This window comes from Biomphalaria glabrata, chromosome 2, assembly GCF_947242115.1.
Source record: "Biomphalaria glabrata chromosome 2, xgBioGlab47.1, whole genome shotgun sequence".
NCBI classification, from domain to species: Eukaryota; Metazoa; Mollusca; class Gastropoda; family Planorbidae; genus Biomphalaria; species Biomphalaria glabrata.
In genome coordinates, this window is record NC_074712.1 from 34,301,726 (window position 1) to 34,327,663 (window position 25,938).

At 35.5% G+C, this 25,938-nt stretch overlaps 1 protein-coding gene across 1 annotated transcript; it reads right to left on the reverse strand.

Annotated features, from left to right (window-relative positions):
- Positions 1-5,947: 5,947 nt before the first annotated feature.
- On the reverse strand, positions 5,948-25,404 carry LOC129924684 (uncharacterized). The gene is made up of 8 exons (XM_056021171.1): positions 25,383-25,404; positions 24,401-24,517; positions 22,769-23,041; positions 16,507-16,679; positions 14,686-14,832; positions 14,108-14,314; positions 7,743-10,111; positions 5,948-7,541 (listed from the first exon to the last, which is right to left on the reverse strand). Exons 1-8 carry the CDS (start codon positions 25,402-25,404, stop codon positions 5,948-5,950), a joined length of 4,902 nt encoding a protein of 1,633 aa, XP_055877146.1.
- Between the last annotated feature and the right edge of the window lie 534 nt (positions 25,405-25,938).

Sequence of the window (25,938 nt, forward strand, 5' to 3'; positions counted from 1 at the left end):
TGTAAGTAGATTACTGTATACTTATATTTTATATCATGACTATGTCGCTAAATGTTCAAGCCATCTGGACTAGAATTTATTAACAATTCATACCAGATGTATTTAGCTCTTTAACTATTATTAATTTAACTCAGCACGAGCCTTCAATATATTATCATTGTTTAATTCATTGGCAGGGAATTATCAAAACATTTCTGTAAACATGTCTTATGTATGTATTTACTTATGCTCTGTGTTTACTTATTTGAGAGCATGGGCGAGTATCAGTCGTTGATCTCCCCTTCCCCTTTTCATCTCATTTATCTAAGCGGTGTATCTACTTGCTATTCACCGTGATTGGTGAACAGCACTTGTATTACTTATCATGTATCACTTATTACTGCTTGTTATTTCCCTTTATGGGAGTCCCCATTATTACTGTTATTTCCCTTGATGGGACACTATATTCATTTGTTAGTTCCCTTTGATATTTATGAAACTAGCTTATAGTTTCTCTACATCAGTCTGAAAATGTCCTCCACGGACATCTATCTCCCAGTGTTGTCATTATGGCTAAACCAACGCATACATCATATCATTGCAGCTTTTATCTAAAGGCAACATCCGCCTGAAATCTTAGCAACCTAAAGCTGATACCAGATTTGTTGGCACCAGATCTGAAGACATCAGTCCTACTCATCCTTCAAGAGTCCAAGTAACAACGCTAGCCACAGACTCGTCACTGGCTTAACTGATTGGTAGACGCAGCTTAGCTCTGTGTGACATAATGGGGAAATAACTATTGTATCCCGGACGAGCCCCCATGTGACCTAATGAGGATTCATGTTGAAAAGTGACGGGCCCCCATGTGACCTAAAGAGGATTCATGAACCAATATGAGTTCACATTACCTAGTAGCGGGTATAGCTAAAAATATTCAATTAGAATTATAGGTAGATTTAGGTATTTAGATCAAAAGGTCAGTGTTAAGTGTGCTGGCACGTTCGACCAGAGGTGCGCTTGTCCCTTCTTGTACTGCCTAGGTTATTAAGTATAACCTCCAGGTATACAATTCAACTAATGTATGCAACAAAAGACTTTACAAAGTCGCAGGTAAACATATTTACAAAGTTTATTTACATGAGAGAAATAAATGGCCATCAACTCACAGGCCGACACAACAAAAAGTAAACAAAAGATACTCAAAAATAATATGGCACACAGCCCTAGTCATGTGTTACATTATCGGTGTCTATCTCCCGGAAACGCCGTCACGGTCATTACTCGTAATTGTGGAATCTGGTGAAAGAAGCTTCTCGCGCTTCAAACTAATAAAGAATTACTTGAGGTCAAAAATTCTCGTAGATAAATTGAAACATTTGGTAATTCTTGCTGTTGAGCGTGATCTATGTAGGAAACAGAATTTGTTATGACATACTGTATGATAATTTCCTACTTTGTCTTAATGACTTTACCTTTACCTATCCCTTAGTATGTTGGACCGTTGGGGCACCAAGCAAGATTTGTCGACCGTCTTTCTCCATTCTTCTCTGCCTTTTGACTTAATTAGAACCTCTTTTAATGGCAGGCCCGTCCATTCTTTTATGTTGTCTTTCCATTGCTTTCTCTGTCTGCCTCTTCTTCTTTTTCCTGGTACTGTTCCCTGAAGGAAGCTCTTTGCGAACCCCGAGGACCTTGTAATATGGCCATAATATACCAGTGGTCTTCAACCTTTTTTGGCCTACCCCCCTTTCTCGTATTTTTTCTTTAAAAAAATCTGCCAGCGCACTAAGAAAAACACTTATAAAGAAGCGTGAGAAAGCGAATTGGAACAAAATATCATCTATTTATTAATTTTTATCCCGCATGGGAGACGACAGCATGCCAAATGCGATCTTCTTTGGTGAGCTTAGAGTAGGACGGAGTTAGAGGTGCCCCCCCCCCCCCCGTAAGCGCTATAAAGATCCATTCAGGCGCCATTTCGCCCTCACTGGCATAGAGGAAAGTACCTTGCACCATTCTCTGGCAGCAGATGGCCTCTGAGAGAGACAGTTGAAGAGCTCTCACAAAAGCTGCGGGACAAACATTTGAGACTCAAAGAAAAACTTTATTGAAGACATGCGCAAAAGACGGAAAGAAAACTTAAATAGACCGCCAGCACATAACGGCTTTGTCTGCATACTATTTTGGGAATATATGCCGGTCGCAACTAGGTTTGCGAGTTATGTGAAACACTGCAATCAGCCGTAATCTTCGGAATCATATTATCATTATACAAAAATTCAAATAATTTGCAGTGCTTACACACAAAAATTAATATCATTGTCATAACTTTCTTTCAAATCCTAAGAATAGTCCTCTTTTACATTTTTTGAATATTAGTGCCTACTGTTTTTAAGTTTAATTGTAAATTTAGTTTTATTTTTAATATAAACATAATTATTGCTGAATTCGCTACTAAAATATATTAAGCTAATGGGAACATTGTGCATCCTGCAGTCTGACAATATTAGAAATTTCAAGCGTCTAAATTAGCCAAAGCAAGGCGAAGGTCTCCTCTAGTGGCTACATCCAGTCTATTTCTTTGGCTATTCAGTTTGTTACGCACTAAATCTAAGGTTAACCGTGTAAGTTGATGGAAACGCTAAAACAGAATTCCATTTTCGTCCACAGTGTTGGAATTTTACAGAAACATTTAAATGCAGCCACATCTCTGTTGTGTCTCTAGGGGCGTTGCTAGGAATTTTTCATCGATTGCGGTCCAGGGTTGCTTGATCTCTTGGGGGTATTCTGCATTTTGCGTAATATTTAATTTAATTAATTAAAAAAACTCATTTGGGCCCCCTCTCGAGTGGGGGCCCGGGGGTGTTCAAATTCTCCCCCCCTCCTTACCTCATTCTAGCTACGCCACTGTGTGCCTCCTATGTTTACATTCTTTTTATTGAAGACATATACATTTTTATAAATCTATTTTTTTTTCTGCAACTCAATTTGAACATCAGTAACAGATGTTTAATAATTGTCATTTATATTTTTTTATTTTATTTTAGAAGCGAATCGTATTTTCTTTATAGAGCATTGTTATGTGAATTGCATAGATATCGGTGTCCTTAGGCAGTAATTCATTTGTCAACAAACAAGTTATGTGAGATTGTACTCTTTAAAATAGATTTAATATCTCGATTAAAAAAATGATGTAATCAATAAAAGTATATTTCTTTCCTAGCAGTTGGAGGTTTGTTTCATTCGTTTGCGTTAGATGCCTCCATGTAAAACATTTTTTTAGCCTGCTTTAAGTCATCGCCAACCGTTGAATAATAAAAATCAAAATTGTATTTAAGAGCGTAACAAAACGAGCAATACCAAATCCCATCCAGCGACCTTCAGTTTACAACAAGAGTCTAATAGTCTAATCTCTTTTTCAGCATTTGTTTCAGAAAAATGTTAAAAGATGAGATTATTTTCTGTATGGGTTTGTATTTTATTTACAATTTTTATATAAAGATTCAAATAGAAATGAAATTGCGTGCTAAACTTTTCTTGTGTATCATAACTCACAAGGTGAATAGTGAATAGATCTGTTCTTTATTCTATATTACTCATGAAGCCATTGTAGCGTCCAACCACTGATGGTACCATATATGTCGTCATAAGCTACACAACTAAACCATTTTGAAATCATATTTTATCCCTAACAGAAAAAAAGTCTTTTTGTTTAACATTTGTTTAAAAAAAAATAATGTAGTTTTAATCAATTTTGAAACAATATCATAAGACTTTTTTTAAAAAAGCTATGCATTTTTCTAAGAGGCCACTAAAATATAACCTGCTTTGTCGTTTTTAGCGGCCCCCGTAAGGGGAAAAAGCCGCTATTAGGTTTGTGCAAAATGTCCGTCTGTCCGTCTGTCCGTCTGTCCGTCTGTCCGTCTGTCCGTCTGTCACACTCAGATATCGAAAACTAGAAGAGATATGAAAAATATTATTTCATCATTAAATCCGGCTTGAAAAGTTTAGGTGCAACGGCTACTTTTGGTTTTCTAAAAGCAAACCGTTTAATTTATAAAATTAATTATGCAAGCGATTTTTTCATAAAAATACACCAATTCTAAAACAATTACGTAAATGTAAGGGAGGCAATGTTACAATATGCTAACAAAGATGGACAATTTTTGTGTATTTTCAGTATCACTAAGTCAAATATATTTTTAAAATGTACAGGAAATGTTTACAACAAATACAAATAATAGTTAAAGACGTTTTTTCTGGTCAACTAGCTGCTAAAATTAAAAGAAAACATTTCTGTTTGTTTATAAAGGCTAATAATGCACTTTGTATGTAAATATCACGCACATTTTTTTAAATGGACTTTTTATGCAGCGATTTTCGTGCAGTAGCGTAACGTCGCAACATGATCAGGTGCTAAACCAATTCCTTAAACTTTTTTTAAAAATCAGATTTTATTTATTTTTTGTTTAGTGCCCCCATCCGAATAAAAGAAGCTTATTTTTGTGCGTTTTGTCTGTTGGTCGGTCTGTCCGTCACGATTAGATTTAAAAAACTAGAACTCTAAAAGCTATTGAAAATCTGATTTACCCTTTAATGTTCCTCCCATAACATCTCAATAGTTTTAAGTATCTAAAATTGATTGTTCCGGATTTTTTTGTGCAAAACTAATCAACGCCAACAAATGTTTGTTTGCTCTTCTAACTTATATTACATTCAATTTCCATGCTTAAACGTTGCAAAAACACATTATCAATAATATGTTGTTCCGTTTTTTATGTAAATAGCATATTAATGCTAAATCAAAATCTCTATACTGACTTATATTTCATTAAGTGTAAAAATGTTCCGGATATTGTTTTATAAAACATGAATTATGCCTAATGATTGTTTGAAATCGCATAAGGCTTTTGTAAGGGAACTCGGGTGAGATCTTTACCACTTACATATGGCTCGATAATCTAGGGTATGATTCTCAATTACACTTGTCAATACTTGCTTAACTCAAATACGAACACTTAGTATACATCAACTCTAACTCCTTGTATTCATGAATATCGATAATACTTTAATACTTAATAAGGCACACAATTATATCACTCTTATGAAATACACAAAACACCAGCACCCTACTCAGACCAGGTCAGCTCTCCAACTGCTAGACTGACCGCTAGAAACCTAATTGTCCCCCCTTGAAAATCCCGTGATAAAAACAATTCACACACCAACTAATAAAATAAACAAACACACACACAATCTCACATCTTACACGCCCACGCTCTTGACATCTCCCCCTTACTTCCCCTAGATTTTCCCTGAAAATCTAAGTCTATATTATGTACACTAAAAAAAATTATTAATGACATTGTTGAAGTACAACATGGTTAAAAGAAATACTACTCAAAAATACACAGTACATCTTACTATGTTTACACAAGTAATTTGTTTCAATTCAACAAACTACACCCATGAGTTTAATTATGAAATAATGAATACTTTGTTTCTAAGCATCAACATTAATAAAATACATGAATTATCTTTCCATTTCCAAACAAAACAAGTTCATCAATAATAATGCATATGTAATAATAAAACTAATAATATAACTAAACTAATCTTCATCTGTTCCACTTGTCCCGTTCCTTCTCTTGTGACGTCAGGTTACAATGTAGGCTACTGTTTATTGTTTATGAATATAGAGCTTAAGACTTGACTTCCGATGCTTCTCAATACTGGATGAGACGACGCGTGTTGTGCAAAGTACAATTAAAACACAAAGAGATGAACAGTTCAGTCAATTTAATTGAGCAATAATAATAATAGTAGTAGTAGTAATAGTAGTAACTTCTCTGACGAGACGATCATAGTTGAAAAAGTTCAACGTACATACTGGATTGCTGAGACGTGCACAGTCTGAAAGCGTTACAATACCAGGTATGCTTCTGACAGAGACAATAATGTGAGTTCAAACTGTCAGCCTAGACAATGGGTCAGCCCAAAAGTTGTCTGTACCTTTAATGTGCTGAATTTCAAAGTCAAAGTCCATAAGGTATAATATCCATCTAGCAATGCGAGCATTGGTGGTTGCAGACTTGAGATACTTGAGATTCAGGTGATCAGTCCAAACAATGAACTTACGTGAATACAAGAAGTGTTCCAACTTCTTAATTCCCCATGTTAATGCTAACAACTCACGCTCCATTATGCTGTATTTACATTCACGAGGGAGTAATTTTCTGCTGAGGAAACTGACAGGATGCAATTTGTTTCCCACGTACTGTAGAGCAGCAACTGCAACAGCCTTGTCCGAAGCATCACACTGTAGATAAAAACATTTATCCGGATCAGGCAACATTAAAATGGGGTGAGAAGTCAAGTATCTTTGTATACGCTCCAATGCAACCTCCCCCTCCACAGTCTTAGCAACTTTAGAAGGGTGCCCTTTTTTAAGAATTTCAGTAAAGGGAGACAACAAGCTTGAAAAGTTTGGAATGAAGGAGCGATAATAATTGAGCAGACCTAATAATGATCGGGTTTCCTTCTTTGTTTTAGGGTACCGTAGCTGCAGCATCTTATTGACATTGGAATTTTCAGGCTGAAGAAAGCCTTGGCCAATCTTATGGCCTAGGAATGTAATAGTTTGGAACCCAATGAGTAACTTGTTAGGCTTAACAGTAAGATTGAATTCTCCTAACCTCTCAAGCACCTGTCTCAACGAGAGCATGTGACTCTGCCAATCAGTGTTGTACACACAAAGATCATCAAAATAACAAACTACTTGTTCTAAACCTTTTAGCACTCTACGCATTGTTCTGTTAAAGAAACTAGGACTGTTTTTTAAACCAAATGGGAGATATTTGAATTGATAGTGTGCATTGGGTACTTTGAACGCTGTGTACTGCTTACTACTCTCTTCTAATGGCACCTGCCAGTAACCTTTTGTTAGGTCTAATTTACTAAAATATTTAGCTTTCCTTAGTGTGATAAATAGTTCTTCTTGATCTGGTATGACTTCTGCATCAAATTTTGTTATGGAATTTACTTGCCTATAATCAACAACTGGTCTCAAGGTTCCATCTTTCTTTTTGATTAAGATCATAGGAGATGCATAAGGCGATTCACTCTCTTCAATAATATTCATGTTAATCATCGACTCAATTTCTTCTTGTAGCCTTTGTCTCAATGCCATTGGTACATTATAAGGTTTTAAATTGACAGGCTTATCCGATGTTAGAGTTATTTTAAAGGGCTCCACTTTCGCTTTTCCTGGTACATCTGATATTACGTGTGCAAAGTCTTCAAGGAGTTTTTCAACTTCATTTTTCTGAGTTTGGTTTAAGTCTTTATTAATGGTTATTGCCCTTTGGTTTATTTCTCCATTTCCATGGATCATTTCCGGTAGTTTTAATTCTTCTATTTCATTATCAATGATTTGCCCTGTTTCATCATGGTCATATTCATCCACGACTCCAATAAATGCAGCAGACAAAATGTTACTCTTACAGCTACTGTTGGCAACAGTACTTGTTACTTCAACTGGGGTGTAATATTTGATTAATCTGTTTACATGAAATATCTTTGATTTGTTTCCTTTCTTTACTATGTAATTTAAGTCTGATAACCTCTTTTCTATCTTGTACGGGCCTTCCCAATATAATTTGAGCTTATCTCCCTTTTTTGGTTTCAACACTAATACCATTTCTCCTGTATCAAAACTTTTTTTTACAGTGTTTCTATCATATAGTCGTTTTTGTTCTTGCCTCGCTGTGTCTTCATTATCACATGCAATCTTAGCTGTACTTTGTAGTCTTTCTTTTAATTCCTCAAGATATTCAAACAAGTTAGTATAATTAGTGTCAACTTCTTTTTCTTTGGTCATAAGTTTCTTCAAAATTGCCATCGGCCCTCTAATTTTTCTTCCAAATACAAGTTCGTAGGGTGCAAATCCTGTTGTATCGTTGGGCAATTCTCTTATAGCGAATAATGCCGAGGCTAAGTATTTGTCCCAATCTTTAGATCGTTCAGAACACAGCTTTCTTAATATGCTCTTAAGTGAACCATGTAGGCGTTCTACGCATCCATTCGAGGCCGGGTGGTATAGCGAGGACTTGATTATCTTCACATTGAAGAATTTGCAGACTTCTGTGTATAAATCTGAACCATATTGAGAACCATTGTCAGAGAGAATGGCCTCTGGAAAACCAATCCTAGTGCAGACCGAATATAAAGCTTCTATCACAGTAGTTGTCTCTATGTTTCTCAACGGTACAGCTTCAGGCCATCTGGAGAATGTGTCTATTATAGTTAGGATGTATCTATGTTTACTTTCTGTCATAGGAAGAGGTCCAACCAGGTCTATTGCGATTTTCTTAAAGGGTACACCTTGTCTGTCCATCTTCCCCAGCACTGCTTTACCAGCTCTCCCTGGAACTTTTGCTCTCTGACATGGGTCGCAGCACCTTACCAACTGCTTTACATCTTTGTCGACCCCTGGCCAATAAAATTCAGAGTAGATACGAAGTTTTGTTTTCTTTACAGACATATGCCCTGCCAGTGGTGAGCTGTGGGCGTTTTCCAGTATTAATTTACGTCTGCACTTAGGAACAACTAAAAGATCTTTAACTACTTGAGGTTCTGTAAGGGACGTAACTCTCTTGTAAAGCAAGCTCTTCTTTCTGACAAACATAATACTTGCTTCTTTAGTCACTTGTGTTGTTTGCAGGTTGCATTTTCTCCATAGTGGTGCCAGAGTTTCATCTTCTTGTTGTTCCTTCTCTAGACTCCCTTCTATACTTGTTCCTATGATTGGCGTCTTTACTTGAGTTTCTTCCCTTTCTTTGTCCTTCATTCCTCTCGTCTCTACGGCTGACACAAACAGACCTTTCACATTGCCTATTAACACATCAGCGACCGGCTCCGGAAATAGCACGACGATGAATTCTCCTTTCAGGTAAGGTGTGTCAAGCATTGCCTTTGCGGTTTTGTATATAAATACTTGTCCGTCTGCTAAGCACAAGGAGCATTTCTCTGGCAAAATATCTTTTTCATTGACAAGTGTCTCTCTTACGGCGATAACGCTACAGCCGCTGTCTCTCAGGATCGACGCCTTTCTTCCATTCAGCTTTCCTTCTTCTATGTTTAGTGATCCAATAGACTTGTCGTTTATAATGAAGTTAGCCACACTTTCTGGATTATGGTAGATCAGATTGCAAGTCCCTTGTCTATCAGGCAATTGCACCACGGCACATTCGGCTTGATTGGAGTAGTTCCTTCTAGTCTCATTCCTATACCTTCCTTGGTTATTCTGGTACATTCCATTTCCATAGTTGTTTCTTCTGTTGTTAACTTGGTTGCTGAATGTGTAATTTGGCCTATTCCCTCGCCCTCTTGCTCTGTTGTAAGAATTGCTATAGCGGGGTCTGACGAAATTTCTTCTGGGCTCATGGTATTCAATGTTTGGCCTGATGTAGTTTGCGCTGCTAGGGCTGGTTTGGTAGCGGTAATTTTGCCTATTCAAATCTCTTCTGTCACTCACTGCGTTGGCCTGATAAATTCTCGATTTCTTGAAAATGCTTTTACTGGCGAAGATTATCTTTCTGTTCTCCAACAAATCAACTAGCTTTTCCAACGACTCAGGTTCTTTATCTAGGATCTCTTCTCTTACCTCCTCGTTTAGGGCACTGAGTATAGAGTCTTTCAATATTAACTCCTCCAGCTGTTCAAAGTTTCGTTCTATTTTCGCCGCCTCGCACCATTGTCGGAAGTTCTTTTGTAATGCCACAAAAAATTCTCTTGGGCCATCTTCAATTGGGACAGTCTCATGCCATCTTTTCCTGCAGGCTTCCTCCGTCATTCCCACATAGTCTAAGAGCTCTTTTTTTATCTTCTCGTAGTTAGTGCAGTCCACTAATCTTCTCTGTGTTAGGAATTGCCTTAGTTTAGGTGTTATTTTCTCCTGCAGCTGTGCCACCCAGTCTTCTTCTAGAACCTTGTCTCTCCTAGCTGCCATCTCGAACATGTCGAGGTAACAGGGTAGATCTTCGGTTGTCATGGCAGGGAAACCTTTACTCAGTCTTGGTCTCTGGGCCGTGACTCCGGTTGTCGCGCTTGATTGTGTTTTATTTTTTTCCTGGGCAATTAGTAAATCAAGTTTCTTCATTTCTCTTTCGTGTTCCCTTTCTTTCTCTTTCTCCTGTCTTTCTTTCTCTTTCTCCTGTCTATCTTTCTCTTTTTCCTCCAATTCCAGTTCCTTTAATCTTATCATCTGTTGCAGCTTGGACATTTCTCTTTCCTCCACCCTCTCAGATCTTTCTCTTCTCTGTTTCTCTGCCTCACTCTCCTTTTCCATGTTTTACTTTCTATTCCTTATAATACACAGCACTCAGTACGTTTGCTACACTAAGTTTTACAGAAAATTTTAAAATAACAGTCCTAGTATTTCTTTTACCTTAAATTACTACCTCAAGAATAATTATAGTGCTCTATACTATACAATAAGAAAATAAAATCAATCCTAATTTTGAAGAATATTTTTAGTTATACAATAGATTAGGCAAGTAAATGATCAAGACAGAAAAATACAAATTGAAATAATGATCAGATTATTAGATTCAGATAGGAAGTTAGAATACGTTGATTTAAAGACTCTTGCCTTTTTTTAAATTGGCAACAATAAAATCAGAATGAAATTACTGAAGCCTTAAATTGAGAGGCTAGTATGACAGCACAGAAAAAAAAAGGAAAATATATGATAGTCAAATTGAAACAAATTATAATAGAGGCAAGAAAATAGAGGCTAGAGAGTAGAGGGTTCAGCTACACGAGAGGTAACACAAATCACTTAACTTCCACTCCCTGCACGTGATCCAACCTGTCCTCGTGATGCAACTTCGGGCTGTCGCTGTCCTCTCTGTACTGGTACTTCAAACCACCGCCGTTCCTCAGGCCAAATCAAGGGGCATAACACATGAGGAAAAATGTTTTAAAATAGAATGAGTGTCAAATTAACAATAATATAACATGTAGAACAATATTTGTAAGTTTAAGAACATCAATTACATGAGGAAAATGTTTTAAAATAGAATGAGTGTCAAGTTAACAACAATATAACATGAAGAACAATATTTGAAGTTTAAGTACATCAATAACAATTTATAACTGCTATACTTATACAATTTCTGCGACGAGAGGTCCTGGTTTTCTTTCACAAGAGCCCCCAACTGTAAGGGAACTCGGGTGAGATCTTTACCACTTACATATGGCTCGATAATCTAGGGTATGATTCTCAATTACACTTGTCAATACTTGCTTAACTCAAATACGAACACTTAGTATACATCAACTCTAACTCCTTGTATTCATGAATATCGATAATACTTTAATACTTAATAAGGCACACAATTATATCACTCTTATGAAATACACAAAACACCAGCACCCTACTCAGACCAGGTCAGCTCTCCAACTGCTAGACTGACCGCTAGAAACCTAATTGTCCCCCCTTGAAAATCCCGTGATAAAAACAATTCACACACCAACTAATAAAATAAACAAACACACACACAATCTCACATCTTACACGCCCACGCTCTTGACAGCTTTAAAAAAAAGTAATTTACTAGAATTGATTACTGAAAATTACTTTTTAGACATTTAATTTTCTTGTAAAACATAACATAGAAGTTTTGTAATCGATAAAGAAAGTTCCGGATTTTGTTTCTTACAAATCGTCGCCAGAAAGTTCCGAATTTATTTAAAAATCTACTAACGCCAAATAATTGTTTGAACTCCCTCTTCTAATTAATAAACAAATAATCTTCTCATTTACAAAATAATGTTTTTACTGATTTTTATGAAAAATATTTTAACTCACTACTCTCTTACAGTACATTTAACTTTCTACCTAAAACATTAAAAAATCTAATTATCGTTAATATTATGTTCCGATTTTTAAGGAAAACAGAATCCAAACACCAAAGTAAGGTATGAAAATCTCTCCACGTGGCTGTAGTACATCTAATTTTTATACGAAACCATCCAAAAAATTTAATTAACGGTATTACATTTATCTGAAATTCTCTTTTTCTTTTACTATTTATACAAACATCCGGAACAATCTATTATATAAACTTTTCAATTGTGTTCATACCTAAAAATTATTGCGATGTTTTGAAACGTAAAATAAAGGTTAATCAATTTTTAATAACTTTTAGTTGTTTTTTTTATATCAAGATAACGGACAGACCGACTGACAGACAAAACGCAAAAACAATGTGGCTTTGATCCTTTTTATTAAATAATATCTATTAGAACTCAGTGCACCAATGTCTATGAACCCTCGTTAAATATCTCGTGTAAATAAAGACATTTTTTTTTATGGTACCGGTACTAGCCTATTGTGAGGTAATGGAATTTTTTTTCTTTGACGTCATATGAATGGACTCTTTAAATGTAATGTTAAAAGAACGCACTCGGTGCACCAATGTCTATTAACCCTCGAAAAAATTGCTTGTATTAATGAAAACATATTTTAGTCTAACTAAGCCGTGTGACGTAGTGTTTTTTTTCCCTTTGACGTCACATGGAATGAATTCTTTAAGTGAAATGCTAAAAGAACGCACTCGGTGCACCAATGTCTATGAACACTCGAGAAATGGCTCGTGTTGATAAAGGTGATCTTTAGTCTAGCTAGGCCTTGTGACGTAGTGTTTTTTTTCCTTTGACGTCATATGGAATGAATTCTTTAAATGAAATGCTAAAAGAACGCACTCGGTGCACCAATGTCTATGAACACTCGATAAAAGGCTCGTAATGATGAAGGCGATTTTTATTCTAGCTAGGCCGTGTGACGTAGTGTTTTTTTTTCCTTTGACGTCATATGGAATGAATTCTTTAAATGAAATGCTTAAAGAACGCACTCGGTGCACCAAAGTCTATGAACACTCGATAAATGGCTCTTATAGATGAAGGCGATTTTTAGTCTAGCTAGGCCGTGTGACGTAGTGTTTTTTTTTTCCCTCTGACGTTATATGGAATTAATTCTTCAAATGAAATGAAAAAAAAGAACTCGGTATAGTAATGTTTATTAAGCCTCGTTATGTGACTCGCGTTTAAAAAAGGAATGATATCTTGATTTAGATCTAATCTAGATTTTTTAAACTAGATCTAGATTTTTATTACAGTATATCTAGATCTGGATTTATATTCTAATTAAAATTATTTTAGAGTCTAGATCTAGAATTTCTAGATCTAGTTTAGACTAAAATAGACTAGATTAAGATGTAGAATTTCAATTTCTAAACTTAAAGTGTAAAAAAAAAGTGTAGATTTTCATTTCCAAACGTTTTGATCAATATTGTAATGTTTTAATATACTAAAACTAATCTACTATTTTTTTATTAAATTTAAATTTAAATTTACGGCAAATGAATCTTTGAAACATTATTACTTTTGACCATCGGATGGCTGCCTGGTCGTGCGGTTTGCGCGCTGGACTGTCGTTCAGATTTATGGATGGCCCAGGGTTCAAACCCTGCCCGCTCCCATCCCCCGTCGTCCTGCGGGAGGTTTGGACTAGGAAGTAATTATCTTCAACTCTGAAGGAACATTCGAAACGTGTAAAACATTTTACATCAAAATTAAATCACCTCTTGAATATTATTTGCGAATATGCAGATCCGACAGGGATCCGACTTCGACGGGGGCCGCCTCTGAGTTTGTGTAACACAAACTCTCTTTGTAATCTTGTTTTTCTTTAATATTGTTTTAATAGGAGATCACTATGATTGTTTGTGAATATTTTAAAATTATTTTTGGATATTGCTATATGTTCGTAAAGCCGACTTGGTTTCATAACCTCATCTGAAAATGCTATCATTTAAAGTAGAACATACTTTTTATCTAGTGGCAATTCACTAAAACTCTTAGTAATATTCCATAACATACTCGTGAGATTTCTTAGCAACATTTTATCAATGTTTTTTGTTTTAAAAAATGTTAAATTGTGCCCAGCCTCCCCCCCCCCAAAATCTCGAAAACGCCTCCCCTAAGGGGCGATAGCGCCCCCCTGTTGAAGACCACTGGTCTAAACTTAAACACTTTTCTGGTAACCAAACAAATTTCTTACCTTTCTTATGGCCATTTGAAACAAGTCCTGACAAGCCTTGCAGAGATAGGAACAATTTTGTGAACATGTCATAACGTCTGGTTCAGATGTGGTGGTGTTGGTATCACGTGACCGTTTTATGTCATCATTTTCATAGAAAGATGTAAAGTACATGACAGCATTGGTGACAAAACCTGAGATCTTCTCTCGCATGGAACGAAATGGAATCTGTTGTAGAGTATGCAGCATGTAAAACTAGAGGTAGCTCTTAAAGAGTATATAGCACGTAAAGATAGAGGTATATTTAACTATATTTATTCTCCTGAGTTCACTGTATACTTTTGCTGCAGATCCTTATAGAGATAAATGCTATTTGACAAAACGTAATTTAAAATTGCTATGGCGAGGATAGAATAATATGTGTGCAATTTAGGCTACTTCTGCTTTTTCTTAAAATTTTGAAATACTCATCACTTACTTTTTGTTTCATTGTCTACTGTAAACACCGTGTGTTCCTAGTGGTATCTAATAATTTCTAAATGTATTTGTGTTTAATGTATTTCAACTGTTTTAAACTACTCTGCAGGGATTTAGCCTACTTTCGTTGGGTTCTTCTGAAACATCAACACCGGTTGAATCTTGTCGCAGATGTCAGGGTACAGGACACAAAGGTTATGGATTTGATCCATGCTGGTTGGGTAGACGAGCCAACGAAACCTGCTGCTCGGTAGGTCAAGTTTGGAAAACTAAAAATAAAACAATGAAAATGGGTTATAATAAAAAGTGTATCAAAGTCTTCGTAAAATACGAAACATTTACAAAAGTATGTATAGGCAAGTGATGAAAACGAGGCTTTAATTAGACCGACCTTGAGAGAGGTGGGTTCAGGTTACAATTTTAAAAGACATTTTTTTTACAACTTGTGATTTTCAAACAAAAGAATATTGTGATAAATCAGGGAATATTTCAGCGGGCCTGGCCGGTGGGTAAATCTACTTGTCTTTGCAGAAGACGCACACAGAATCAGAGCGTCTGATGACATAGATCCCCATTTCATGTCTTCTAAACTGGGAAGCGATTTGTTTTCACTGATATATATATGTACAATCTGGATCTAGCACTTTGAACACAATGTTACAAGCTCATCACTCTTATCTATTTACTTTGACATTGTTCGGGATGGTCCTGTTAAAAAGTATTACATCCTGCCAAACCTTCAGCCGGAAGGAAGCGGATGGCAGATGGCTGCGGGCAGGATGACAGTCCAGAGCGCAAACCAAAGGTCCAGGCAACCATCCCAACCATGACAAACAGTTTAGCGATCCGGCATCAGCTTATACCCACGGCGACCTACCGAATCGCGACGACCCTCTAGTCATCTATGTCTAGATCGCTGGTCTTGGTCATTGATAATATTGGGATTCACATTCCAAACATCACTCTCATTATTTGTAGAACTGAGTTCATTAGGGCACTCAGCTGCTTTATGACCTCGCTCGCCACAATGAAAACAAACAATTACCTTCCTTTAACCACTGGACTTTTTAACACAGGCTCACAACATGCTGTGCCACATACACACTATCTTCCTTACTAATCGACACATCAGAACCAGCAACCTTGAAACCTTCAATCACCTCCAACATATTTTCTACTGTGCTGAGTTTGTTTAACACCAACTGCCTGTATACGTCACTTAACACGCTTTCTAGGACCTTATCTTTAATAAAAAGATCTTAATGTCATCTACTGTTTTACCGACCTCGGCCATTTTGCACCAGTCTTATACACTCATCAAAATCTTGACAAAAACAACTTTCATCAAACGTAGGGACTTTATTCAAAACATTACGTGACTTTAAATATGCAATTCTTTTTTAAACAAAACTTATATAAGAGGAAGGACCGCCCAATTACTGTCATTTCTGTCAAAACTGCAACATTTATTTCTCTTTTTCTGTATAAACCAAAATTAATTAATTAATTGGTACACGTTTTCATTGTTTCTAATGTTGTCATCGATAATGAATAATTTTGTAAAGTTTAAACTTGATATGAGAATGGGGAATGGGAGGAAAACCATGTAAACTATTCCTGCCAGACGGGGTGAGTTGATTTAAAGCTTTGTAAAAATTGAAGTTCATTTTTTTGAATTTATTTGGGAGCTGTTTCCTTTTTTTAAAAGTATGAAATATTATTATAATAGTTTCTTTACTTTACTTTTCAAACCTTTAAATTGGCTCTACTTTTATTTTAATAAGAGACACACTCTGCGTAGTCCAACTTTTTAGCTGTTAACAAAACACATGATTAAATTGTAAGTGTAATTGGATCTGACACCCAAACAAATTAAGAAAAAAAAACACGAGTTTATCTTTCTAGACCAATCGAATCAAACTAATTAGACGCCATGCACTGACCGCAATAAGCAGAGACGTAATGCATTGGCTGCTGGCGATGACAAATATGTCTTGGATGTTGGTGTTGGCCGCTAGAGAGGTTACGTTCAGGGAAGAGTTGCAACTGACCAGAGGCACAGAGATGTGGTAGACCAGGTCCTTATCATATTGCAGGTTGGACATGTAGACAAACTCTGGAAACAAGGAAGATGTGTTAGCTTCAGGGTTCCTCGTTAATCATCAAAGAATTAACTAGAAACACTGTGACAAGTCAAAAGCTTGCTGTCAGAGTCACTCAAACTTATCACAGCATTAATTATGATTTATAATTATTTATTTATTTTATTTTAGTTATTTCCCCGTCCTATCCCTAATTTCTTCACCCACCCCATCTTTTCCTCGTTTCACTAGACTGAGTCCACCACCTTGGCTCCTTTTCACTTATCTTCCCTTGACCGGGGTAAAGATAAACACACGGTCTCTTTGATCTTACCCGCCGGATGTCTGACGGCCGCAGTTGACACCACCTTGGGTGGAATGCAAACCAATTCTTCTTCCCTCCCCCCTCTCTCCCACGTCTCTCTTTGATCAAAGAGATTACTTGGGTCAACACGCCTCGTGACACTTCAAGGTGCGACTCTTGTCGGATTCACCCACGTGTAAGATAATTCTTAGCCTATGACATTTTCTGTTTCCGCCCGTCTCTCCCAGGCCTTTATTAAATAGATTAAATCAAGCCAGACTCTCTCATATTTCTCATTCTAGCTGAGCAATCGAGTTTGGACTATTTCATTTATTCTTACTCTTAGAGAAATACCTGGTGGTAAGCCGAACTTAAACACAAGTTCCATCTTAATTACTTTGTGCATATTTCTCACTGGATTTTATCATGTGTATTTCGCTTATTTCATTTATATTTAATTAGTGCACTGTGTATTTCTCACTGTCGTAAGCAGAAAACATAAACACGGCATATGTATATATTTATGTATTGCATTAATCTATTAATGCTACGTTGCTCAATTGATCGTTGATGCAACCGTGTATATATTTGTACATCTTATTTTATGTCCTTTATCTCGGCTGACCGCCTTGATAATTTTACTATCGCACTAATACTGCGCTTAGAAAAGAGATATGAGTTATCTCCCCTGTAGTCATTCTAATGTGACGAGAGTTGCGCCCCTTGAACGGACACTCTCCTTTCAAGCGCACTCCATTGGCGTATGTAAACAAACCGTCATGGTCGCTGACACCGCCCATTTCTCCGCCCCCCCCCCTTTTTTTCTCTTCCAACTTGTGTTGTTCGTTGAGTTTATTACTTCCCCTTTTATGTACATTTTTATATTGCTACTATCAGCCATCTATTTTCCAAATCCCATTTGTCATCATCTCCCCATTGTGCTCTAAAGCAATTTTACCAATCTGACGAATGCACCTCAGTCGAGGGCATCGATAAGATGCATGAGAGACATGTCCTAACTAGTCTTTATTTATCCGCAGCCTCCCTTAGGTGTCTGTCTATTTGCTGTTCAGTGTCTACTCGACAATACTCAACTATTTATTTGGCATTGTCTGTCTAGTCAACTGCCTATTTGCTGTTCAGTGTCTACTCGACACTACTCAACTATTTGCCATTGCCTATTGCCTTTGTACTTAGTGCTATTCAGCACTGCACACTGGCCTATTTGCTATTGAGTATCATCTCCTGCCTACTTGGATCTACTCAACTCTACTACTTGGCGCTATCGGCTCTACTTGCCTGCCTATTCGACAGCCCACCTGTCAACGTATTAGGTACGACGTCCCTATAGACCCAGAGTCTGTGCGAGATGTCATAGCTACGCCAAACCCTCTGCAAATCACCGGACTTATCCTGCTAACGACGCTGCCCACGGCAGATCAGCTCTGCCCGCAGTAACCTTGTTCCGAAGGTAGCTGGCCACCCGCCCTACTGTGCCCACTACAGATATCAGAACTTTGGATTGAGATTCCACAAGAACTGTATCACCGGCGTCCCTCTACCCGCTAGAGCGCCACCTCCAGCTGCAGAACCTCAAGCCAGGACACAGCCAGCTGCGATCCAAGCAGGACAACCAGCTAAGTTCAGAAGACAAAGTGACATACTCTCTTATTAAGTGCAAGAGTGATGATTAAATATAGTATTGATTGGAGGTAGATGCAAACCCTCCCCCTTTTTATTCTTCTATGTAAATATTTATGTAAATAAATATTCTTCAATTTTTAACGTTGTATCTCTCTTTCATTGCTTGTTTCGTTGCTTGCCTGCTCCCGATTTATATGCTGATAGGTTGGTGTGTGATACTTTCAAAAATAATCGTCCCCTAGACATTAAACCAGCCAAACACACATCACTTTCGCTAACCTGTCACAAACACACACACACACATTATGGTGTAGATTCTTAGAGTAATCAGTTAGGATTTCATCACAAGAGATTTGGGCTCCAACGAATAGTAAGACCGACTCTGTCTGAATTAAAACTATTGTAGGCACGAATCATATATTAACCATGCGTTACTATAAAGATTACAAGTTCATTATAACTTTTTTTAGCAAGTAAAATGTAACTTCAGGTTACAAAGTGAAAGATGATACAAATGATTTCATTTATATGTTTAGCCCGCCCCTATAATGAGGATATGTCAAAAATGCGTGCTATAAAAAGTAGTTCGTTATTTTTTAAACTTATAACTAAAACAAAGTTCGTATCAAAATTCTTTTTTTAAAACATCATTTAAATCAGTATTCTATTCAATGAGTTAATTAATAAATGGAAAATATATTTTATAATGATCCATTGACACTTTTACCATTGTGACCTTAGATGCAAATGTTTTGTACCAATGCGCGAATCTATGAATGAACTTGATTTATAAATGAAGAAGTCCATGACCTTTTAAAAATATTTACCTCCCCTGAAGTTTTTCATTGAAAAGTTGTGTAATTTTTGAAAAATCTGCTATATAATTTAACAAATTAGATGGTTTACTTTCGGAAAATAAAAAAGTAGCCGTTGCATCAGAAGTTTGAATGATCGAAAATATCATGATGTCCGATTTTTATTTTCTCTTCTAGTTTCTGAGATCTAAACGGGACGGACGGACTGACAGACAGGCCACACAAAACTAATAGCGTCTTTTCCCCTTTCGGGGGCCGCTAAAAATGTAGATGTGGAACCTTTAAACCATAGACATATATACTATATCTAGACTGGAAATGGAGACTCTTTAACACTACAAAAAATGTCGTATACAAAGTTTTTGAAAGTTGGATCAAGGCATTGTTTTGTAAAGTAGTTAAAAGAAGTAATGATTTCTTTTTTTCAACTCTAACCTATATAACATATAATTTAATTTTTAGATCTAGATCTAGTAATAGGGTTTGTTGCTGAACATAAAAATTATATATGTGTCAGACGCGAATGGCCCAATTTTCAGTAAAAGAAATTACAAAAGTCATTTCTCTATAGAAGAAGTTACGAAGGCTATATAAAATTCAACCACAGACCTATATATACTACAATAAATATAGGTTTTTGATCGCTAGTTACGATTTATTTAGGTAGTTGCTGTTTTACTATTACATACCAAGTATTAGAGTTTAGAAAAACCCAGGTTTGTTTTTGTGCAACGCTATTAGCTAACACCTCATATCATATCTCCATTAGTATATTTGGATCTATAATCTAATTCTAGTCTAGATCTATATATATAAATCGAATAGATCTAGTAATAGTATAGATTCTATCTTGAGACTAGATTTCCGAGTCTAGCCTATGCTATGCCTATAGTCAGTTTTTATTAGAAAAAAGTCTAGATATTAATAAAGACTAAAGCTTTTTAATTATTAGATAATTAGATATAGACATAAGACATAGATCTAATAATACTGTAATACGTTTAATATACTCTATACTTAATCTACTAAACTAGAGATCTATCTATAGATCTATCTATAATCTAGTCAATCTAGATCTATACAATATTCAATATAATACTTCTACTTATAATGACTTATTTAATAAGTTAGTACTTAGACTTAGATCTATTATAGTTTATTAATAGATTTACTTTTCAATGCCTAGACCTAATAATAAAATTGCGAATGATGTCTATAATGACTGATTTTTTTTAAATTTTTATTAGGCCTACTAAATCTAGGTCTAGACTCAATTAAATCTAGTCTAAAATAATGACTGTCTAAGATTCTAGATGATTGAGAAGTTCACATAGATGTGTTTTTAATAATACGGCATGTCGGCTGAAAGTAAATAAAGTGATTTTTTTCTTTGGTAAAAAATAAAAAAGTGGCTCTGGTACCCAGTGGTAGATTGCCTAACTTTCAACTAATAATAAATTAACAATTAACGTTGAATTACAAGAAAAGTAATCATTTTTCCCGACATTGAAAAAAGGTGCCGGTACCCCTACCGGTGCGTACCGTCTCAAAAATATATGTATATCTCAATCTTCTTTCATTTAATTTTTTTTTGCGGGGTTATTGCTACTTAATACATTGATACCGGATTGATTTAAATAGGGCCTAAGTATACAAGCAGGATTTCGAGCATTGGATAAATTTATTTTATAAGTACAAAGTTTTATGGAAGAGTTGTTTGAAGTTTTTAACTTCTTAAATTCAGGCTAAAAATATCGAAGCCTACATTTTTACACTCATTTCTTAAAAATTAGAAGAGATGGACTGACTCATAGTGTAGCTTGTGTACATCTGCAAAAACACAAACTCATTTAGACTTTCAAAGCTATTAAAAGAAAAACTTAGTGATTATTTTTACTGTATAATTCTATTATTATTCCTTTTTAGAATTAGGATATAAACAAAAATTTGCCATATGACTTTAGTTAATAGAAAAAAAAATAAACTTACGTCTATTTATGCGGTTTTTTATAGTTACCTAGTAATATAAAATATATTGAACTAACACGTACATTCATCATAATGCAGCCATGCGATTTTTCGTTTATAAACATAGCACTATTTAGGACCAATATTTTACAAAGGCTGCTTGGAGAAATCAGGTATACCCATTAGGAGAAAACACGACCCCTTTACTCAAGAAAAATTTATGAAACTAGAACAGACACAAAATAAACAGTGACATTCAAAACAAAATAATATTCAAAATTGTTTAGAGTAACACCTTTTTAAGTAATCATATAAAGTTTAAAATCACTACAATTTTTTTCAACAATTATTTTGTGTATGAAATTGTGTATCGGAAAATGCCGGGTACATGAAATAAGCTAGTCCTAAAAAAAACAACACAGATTTTGGGTAAAATACTCATCAAATAAAGTACTGTAAATGTGTAGTTTCACGCGCTAGTTTCAGGTCTTTTCTTTTTATAGCCTCTATCGGGTTATATCCCAACTACCCGTATTTTTGTGCAGAATTTTTTTCTCTATCAGGTACACTTAAAATTATAGCATAATAATGTCAGTTTAATTTAAAAAGAGAACTGAAAAATACAAAGATATGTAGGGAAAAAAGCGACTTCCGGCCCAATACTTTTTAATCAAAGAAACGAAACGGACTAGTCCAACAAACCCTATTGAACGACAAAAATAAGAGTACTCTCGTCTCATAATTATTATTTTGCAATTTTTAGATACATAATCTAGAAAGATCTAGGTAACCAATCTATTTAAACGTTCATAAGATGATTTAAATCAACATGAATTATTTCCATAGGATTTTCGAAACATTATCTCAATGGAAACAAACAGGAAATGGCTTTGTTTCATATATTTACCTGAATATCCGAGAAATGATTTTGCATTATTTCTAAACTTTAAAAACTAAAGATCATTACTTTTTCTAAGACAGAAAAGATTGATTGGGGCGACTCCCCTTAGAGCTTGAAAAAAGAGTTTACGTACATAAAAATCTATATCTGTATAGGTCTGTGAATCGATCAGTCGCGGATAAGAATTTATTTCCGGTTTCCAGTCTAGATATAATATAGAAGTCTATTCTTTAAACTTCTAAAAACTTTTTAACTTTTAATTTCCTAGGCTTCAAAAAACTAGGAACTCTCTAAATATTGAGCTTCCAAACTTCTAAACGTCAAATTTCGAGCTTCTAAATTTTCTAAACCTCTAAAGATCTAAACATCCTCTAAGCGTTTAGATTTAAAATTGTGAACTTGTACATTTTATGTTTTCAACTTCAAACATCTAACTATTACATGTCTAAAATTCTATGATATACATTTCTAGCTTCTCTGATGATTGCTTACCTTCTCCTGATTCATCAAACAGCAATGCGAAGGACGCCGTGACATTGGGGGGCGCCTCCCAGGAATTTAAAAAATCCGAAGCAAACATCATTAGGTCAAGGTGGCCTGTGTGCAGCCTGACCAAGGCTGAATCCAACTCATCGTCGTTAAAGTCTGGACAGGGTCGTGTGGACAATGTGACGTAAGCCAGGAGGTTGCGTTCATAAAGTTGGAGTGGACATGTTTCAAAACGCAGGTCAACGTAGACTACCAGAGACTCAGTTTGATTGTACACTAAGTAGGGGATACAGTGGACAGGAGTTAATTAGCGATTTAAAATGAACAGATGTATTAATTAAACCAGATGTTATACTGAAATGGCCTCTCCCACACAACACACTTATAAACATTGCTACTTGGATAAAGTACACTGATTTAAACTGAAGGAAATTTGTTTCTCTCTAGATTGCCAAATAGAAATGAACAAATGTGCCTTTGGATTATAATATCACTTTGAATTAGAATGTCACTTTGGATTAGAATGTCACTTTGGATTAGAATGTCACTTTGGAATAGAATGTCACGTTGGATTAGAATGTCATCTTAGTTGTTGATGTTTGTTTTTTTCGGAGTGAATGGGGGGCTTGAATGTGGAATTTTTCGAAAGCGTGTTGAATAATAAAATAAACAAAAATATTTTTAAAAATCCTTTTAAAAAAAAAAACGTATCTAAAGGGAAGAACTCCGCACTTACAACTATATTTCTCAATAATGTATAAGTTATTTACTTTATTCAATATAAAACAAATAATTAATTACCAATAATTAGATGACTAATTGGTCAATTTTTTCATTGATTCATGTAGGTATAATCAATTATTGTTTATTGTTTCATTTTGATCCGAGACAAATAAAAAATCGCTAATTTTGATGTAATTCAAATTGTATCAATTATTTTGAATCGATCAAGGCATTCCTCTTTGGTAACTCAAAATGTAACCAAAAACTTGCAACTATCCTTTAGATTTGTTGTCGAATAAGAAAAAAACGTTTGGTCTATCAGTGGACATTAACCATTTAGGGTGTGACTTGTAGGCTCTGTGACCATTTGTCAAGTCAATGTATATCAAGCAATCTAATTTGTAATTTTGGTTGACTTTTACTTTAGACATAAGTATGCTGAAAACTGTTCACTATTGCTTAAGTTACTCTCCTGGTCTTGCTAGTTTACACATCTGTTATCTTGCATGTTGACAGGACTGCCATTGCCGTTTGGATATAAAGAGGGTTAAATTAAAACAAAAGGTGTTCGAGTCTGAATTCAAACTGGAGCCTCCATGATGGAGGGCCGACCTGTTGAGCCACTATTTCAGCTAAGCTCTTCAATAAAACGTACAGGAATAAGTTTAATGAATCTTTTAATCTTTATTTCTTTGGAGTATTCTCAATGGTCAGTCTTAGCGATTTAGTACGTTGTCCAATACAAAACAAAATTAATTAATAACTACTAACCAATACGCTGGCTAAATTTTGTATTGATTGGCGTATTGTCAAAACTTGATCGGAGAATGAGAAGTGCTAGACAAAACATGTCAACTATTTGGACCCAGACAGACAGAGTGACTAGATTTAAGTTCTTTTAAGAATACAAACCATCATAAAACGTCCACAGGTCATTCTCTGGCAAGACCAAAACAGAATCAGAAAATTGTTCACGTGCGGCCGTAGACTCGGGCCATGGAAAAAGTGGAGAATTTCTGACAATCAGAACTGCAAGAGAACACCAAGAAACAACGCTTTACATTTTGTCAGCCATCATATCTCAGAACACCAGACTCCTTCGTAATACTTCTTAATACCACAGTGATGATATATACATATAACAATTCTAAGATGTAAGGTATAAGTTCAACTAATTCAGATCTATATCCAGCTTGACCACAAATATTAAATTAGATCAGATAACTTGTGTAGTTCAAAGGTATAATCGATTTATAAAATAAAATAAAATTTAAGTAATAATAATAATAATAATAATAATACAACTATTACAACTATCTCATAATTTAAGAAAAAACTGAGTTGGAAAAACAACTAAAATATGGGAACCTAGGCTTGGAGATTAAGCGTTCATGGAAGTTATCTAAAACAACAATATACCCCATTGTTATATCAGCCGAGGGGATAGCAATAACAACGGACCTCACATAAACCTTCAAGGCCCTTAACATTCCTAGGAACATCCCCGTTGCCTGTCAGAGGGCGGTACTGCTGCAGACCTGCCACATCACCAGAAAATTCTCCGCCAGAAACTGATAAAGGGACTACGTTGAATGTTGTTTCCCTTTAACGAAACTCGGCCCTGGCAGCACCAGAGAATGAATCCTCGTTCGTTTCTAACATAATAATAATAATAATAATATTTATATTGATTTGCGTCTTGACTTGGCCAATGAGCAATTGTGCCAAGTTTTAACTTGATTCAAGAATGAGTGTGGGAAAATTAATAGAGTCAGTTAATGTAAGCTTTTTAATAGCTTCAGAACAACTCACTTGTCTTTACAAGGTATCATCTTCTTTCGTTAAAGTCTACCTGCTAAAGTTTACCTACTAAATTTTACCTGCTAAAGTTTACCTGCTAAAGTCTGGTAGACCATTTATGCATGACTAAATTCATGACGCGTAGGACGTAATCATCATCTTTTTAAAGTATTATATAAGATAAGATAAGTCTACCTGCTAAAGTTTACCTGCTAAGGTCCACCTGCTAAAGGGTACCTGATAAAGCATACCTGTTAATATGTTTGGTTCCAATGACTCTGCAAATAGCAGAAAAGAGAAGAACCATGCGCCAATACAGGTCCGAGACATCGCGGACTTTCGATAATTAGCTGAAATTGATTATAGAGTTACTCTGACAAACATTTGGTAACTATTTGGTAAAGTATATCCTTTACATCAACTAATAAGGTCTACAATCAGGCACATTATAAAGCTCTAAAATGAATACTAGAAAAACTTGAACAGAATATAATGACTATATGAGCAGAGAGCTCTTCTTGCAATAAAGTTGTAAAATACTTTGCTCCTATTTGCTACACGTTTGCAATGTCGGGTTTTTAAAACATAATTTTGTTGGCGTCTAATTTTTTCATTATTATTCAATTGACTATTGCATGTCTGCATACAAA